The sequence below is a fragment of the Cyphomyrmex costatus genome, unplaced genomic scaffold (assembly GCF_001594065.2).
Source record: "Cyphomyrmex costatus isolate MS0001 unplaced genomic scaffold, Ccosl1.0 scaffold157, whole genome shotgun sequence".
Lineage (NCBI taxonomy): Eukaryota > Metazoa > Arthropoda > Insecta > Hymenoptera > Formicidae > Cyphomyrmex > Cyphomyrmex costatus.
In genome coordinates this window covers 1-4,616 of record NW_017275576.1, presented here as the reverse complement: position 1 = coordinate 4,616, position 4,616 = coordinate 1, and the positions used below count along the sequence as shown (strand labels likewise).

The following is a 4,616-nucleotide window of genomic DNA, read 5'->3' as shown; positions in this document are numbered from 1 at the left end:
TGCACGCATAGCTTTAATTCTTGTGAAATTTTGAGATGATTCTTATTAATGGATTTCTCGCCCTGTAGCAAGTTAAATTTTAGATATGCAAATAAATAATGAAATATTATTCGTTGTTTAATATAAAGTATTTTACTTTTGCTTTTTGTACTTGTACAAAATTTTAATTTAAGCCTTTAGTTTTTAAGATATTGTATGTCTCCAAATTTGATAAATTGTAAGAAAATAATTGCGCGCGAATATTTTCCTTATAATTGTCTGAAAATTTTACAAATGCTATATGTCCATTTTGTATCGATTTTAGATCCTGTGATTTATGCGTGAGCATTGGCTTTACAAGTTTTATCATTTTAATTTGCTTCACCTAAATGCTTAAGTTTAGATGAGGTCAGATTATATTGTTTCATTACTTGCTCAGGATATTTTGATATGGATTGTTGGAGTCTCGCGGATTTCGTTTTTTCGATCTCCGATCTTTCTTTTAGAGTTGTTCCTAAACGACGCGTAACATAATCTTGCCGATACGCACGATAAACGATACGAGTTAGTGTTTCAAACGACGATGTGCAATTATATGAAAAAACGTAAATAGAGTACTAAAGAAATATCGATGATACGTTTCGATTGTGCCCAACCATATTACTGATACGATATGTACATAAATATATATATATATATATATACACATACACACACGTGTATATATAAATATATGTATGTGTGTGTGTGTGTATATATAATGCCTGATTTGTCATATAATACTTAGATGGGCATGTACCAGGTAACGATCGTCTCCCGATTGAATAGACCACTGTCAGGAATTTTCTAAGCATCGCTATTGTGCTCTTGTAATAGATATGTACAGATGTATCATATATGCGAATGCGAGTCGCTTGGAGGATTTCTAACTGTTTATCAAGTGACATATGTGCCTTTCGAAAGTAATAATGGATAGATTACGTAAGAAAATACGATATATTATGACGAATAAATTGTTTTTAATAAAAAAAATACGATTTTTGTGTTAGTCCATTCCCTGTACGATTTACAATAAATACGTTAAAATACATTATAAATACATAGTAACGCTAATTACAATTGCATTGGTCGTATAAAAATACTCTAATATATAAAAATATTATTCGGCGATATACAATGATTTCGATACCTTTAAATATATTAAGTTTTAATAAATAGAGAAAGATTGCTGTACAATACGACACAGAATAATGCATAACATATAAAAACATGTCTTTGATTCTATACACACTAAATTATACATCTTTGTTTCAGTAAATTTATTTTATATAAAAGAGGAATGTATAATTTATAACAGGTAAAAGTATAAGCAAAAATGCACACAAGACAATTTTACGACAAAATTAAGATATCATTTATGCAAATTATCCAGACTAAATAAGTTATTCTTTTTTATTTACATTTTGACAAATATACCAATTAATAAAACTATTTCTTTAAACGAAAAATGGTTTCTACTGTTTGATCTTTCTACTGATTTCTATGAAGCATAAAATTTTCTTTAGCAGCAATCTCTCGCTTCTTTATTACTCTCAATACCATTTGTACTCTCAATAAATGTTTTTATTAGAAATTTTAATTTGTACTTATTTTTTCTATACTTTACTCTAACAATTATCAATAAGTTAACAATTTTTTTCATCTATGGGTTAATATAAATTATCTGTAGCCTTTAAAATAAAAACGTTTAAAGAGAGTATCAAAACAAATTCAATTTGTTTTGTATCAGCCAACGTCGAAAAAGTGAATAATATATATCAGTATATTTTTCATATATATTATTCACATGTCAGTGTATGCATAAGCGCAGTCAGCTGGATAAATATGTAAATATAAAACACGTTTGTGTTTCACATCGATATATATACATATACAGGATAATTAAAAATATTTAATGTTATATGTACAAAAACAAAAATATGCAGTTGTATGGAGACAACCACTTCACATTTTGCAGTCACACAGACACAAAAGGACCACAGTGACATGGAATTCTTCAGGAGGATTATTTCGATGTTCAATTTTTCGAGAGAAAGGAAAATTGATATCATGAGAAAATTACCTCTCGAAATTTTTTCTCCTCTATTTTTAATTTTCAAAATTATGTCTGCAACAATTTCACTAGTTATTTCTATCACTGGTTAATATTGATTAATCCTATCGCAAATATCATCCTGTATACGAATACATGTCAATATTAGGCTATCACACATGGAAAATATTTAAATAAAATTATCATGTTTGTGATCTCATAGAAGGAAAGTCTAAGTCTCGTGCTTTGCTTCCTTCGCTATCTGTAGACAAATTTGAAAATCTTCACATTCTGCGGCTATAGTTTCGAGACTGAAAATAATTAATTAGTAATTAATGCTCAAAAACTATTAATTCACTAATTCTGTCTTAAATCTGATATAATGCTTCCTCGTATTATGTGTAATCTATAAAAAAAATAGACAAAAAGAAAAAATGAAAATTGCTCTTTATTTTATATACCTTTCAATGTAAATGTTTAGAACTGATGTTTCAAAATTCCCTCTTCTTATAGCTTCAGTACAAAATTGTGATAAAATCTTAAAGCATTTCCGTGTAATGTTATGGGAACCCTGATTTTCCCATTCTGGTAATTCCCTAGTAATTTTCCATGCTTCTAATGCATAGCGCATTAATGAAATCCAGTGCTGAGACTCTTGCAATATTCTTCCTTGATCATTCAGAGCTTTCTAAAGAAACGAATTGCAAAAACAATTATTACTAATGTTTAATAAGTTGAGCAATAATTACATTATTAATTGATCAAATTCTTGCATATAAAGGAAGAGAATAATCTCACACAAATAAAATAGTCTTATTATCTTAACTTGATATCGTAATATATATGCAAACCTGAAATGCGTCCAAATGTATGTAAACACAACTGTACGTGGAATCATCGGTCAAATTAGACATAAATACAAGACTGGCATAAATATTTTGTCGCAGGACAAATAATTTTTCTATCAGCGGCTGAATATCCGCAACTGGCATCTTCTTGGAAAGGACATTGCAAAGCTTCTCGTTTTCACGCATTGTACCTTCGTCTTGTGCGTATACCAGTTCCATAATCAATTGCACGAGTTGCTCGTGACTGAGACCACGCAAACCATTTGCCAAATTATTATTGGATCGTACTCTCGATGTATTTGTGTCTGACATTCGAGAAGGTAACGATGTCTTCTTACTCTCTGGTACAGTAAAACTGGATTGACGAGTATCGATAAGAGAAAGCCTCTTTCTAGCAGTATCCCTCAATACTCTTGTTGATGTCGATGGACTTTTAACTGGTGTGCGGTCTCTGGAACTTAAACTAAGTCAAAAATTATCAAACTTCTTCAAACATGTTATTAGCTTTCTTATAAATGTACGTCCGGATATATTATACCTAAACAAACTATGTCGTTTGTAAGTATCAAGATCAGGAGACCAAACTATAGACCTACGTCGACCTCTCTTTTGAATGACAAGTTCGTCAGGGCTCTGTGGTGAATTCCAATCATCAGGTAATCTGTTCAGCCAATTCTGCAGCGTACTTACATCCATGTTACGATATGTTGCTAAAATGTATTTCACAAATTATCAAAACATCTTAATATATAAAACAATAATCATAGGCTAATATAGTTGATTTTTTAAGATAGTCTTAAGTATAATCCTAAATTGTCAAAAATAATCACGGAGTCATATTAGCATTTTAATTTAAAATTATCTTGAAATAAGAACTAATTATAAATACTAGCCATTATTGATTTATATATATATATATATATATATATATATATATATATATTTAAGATCATAACAATCAAAGTATAAAATACTAGTATTTTAGAGACATTACTTAAGATTGTCTTATAATAAGAACGAACTATGAATTTTGGCAGAGTTACTATGGTTCGTGAAAACCCGGCGTGAGAGGTTAGGTAGATTTTCGCAACGTCACGCTCGCACAAACCAAATATATCGCAAAAACAAGTCGCGCATAGGAAAATACGACAACTAATTTGCGAAACATAGAGAAAAGGCACGACGTAACGACGTTCAAAGTATGGAGCGCACCTGGAGTTGAATTGGCGGGAATCATCAGCGGACCCTCGAGACGTAACTGTCCAGCGCGCGGAGAAGGGTCTAGAGTCTCTCGTAGCTGTCTCGCCATCGTAGTGCTCATTGAGTTTGCGCGGCGATATCTCCTGATGTTGCCACGGAGAAATTTGGTGAGTTTCGTCGCGAAACTCCAACAAAACACCCGTCAATAATACACGTCCGCAAATTGTCAACTGCTGTCAACCGGTGTTATTGTTGTCCACCATATTACAATGGCTGCATTCCACTCCCAACGCTCACGAGCATAGTTTTTCCTTGTTTGACATTTGATAAACAACAAGGATGAAATGATTCCACGAGCGTGTGAGCGTTAAATGGAACGCAACCAATGTTACACAACACTTGGATGCTCTGCGCGTGCGCATGATTGGATAGAGGCAGAGAGAAGCCTGAGAGCGGCCATGCCCGGGATTTAGCTGTTACTTTATTTTGAAACGCCA

At 31.9% G+C, this 4,616-nt stretch overlaps 1 protein-coding gene across 1 annotated transcript; it reads right to left on the bottom strand.

The window, feature by feature from the left end:
* Positions 1 to 2,122: 2,122 nt before the first annotated feature.
* Positions 2,123 to 4,228, bottom strand: LOC108783599 (uncharacterized). The gene is made up of 5 exons (XM_018552200.1): positions 4,132 to 4,228; positions 3,458 to 3,629; positions 2,923 to 3,382; positions 2,533 to 2,759; positions 2,123 to 2,382 (listed from the first exon to the last, which is right to left on the bottom strand). Exons 1-5 carry the CDS (start codon positions 4,226 to 4,228, stop codon positions 2,304 to 2,306), a joined length of 1,035 nt encoding a protein of 344 aa, XP_018407702.1. The 3' UTR covers positions 2,123 to 2,303.
* Between the last annotated feature and the right edge of the window lie 388 nt (positions 4,229 to 4,616).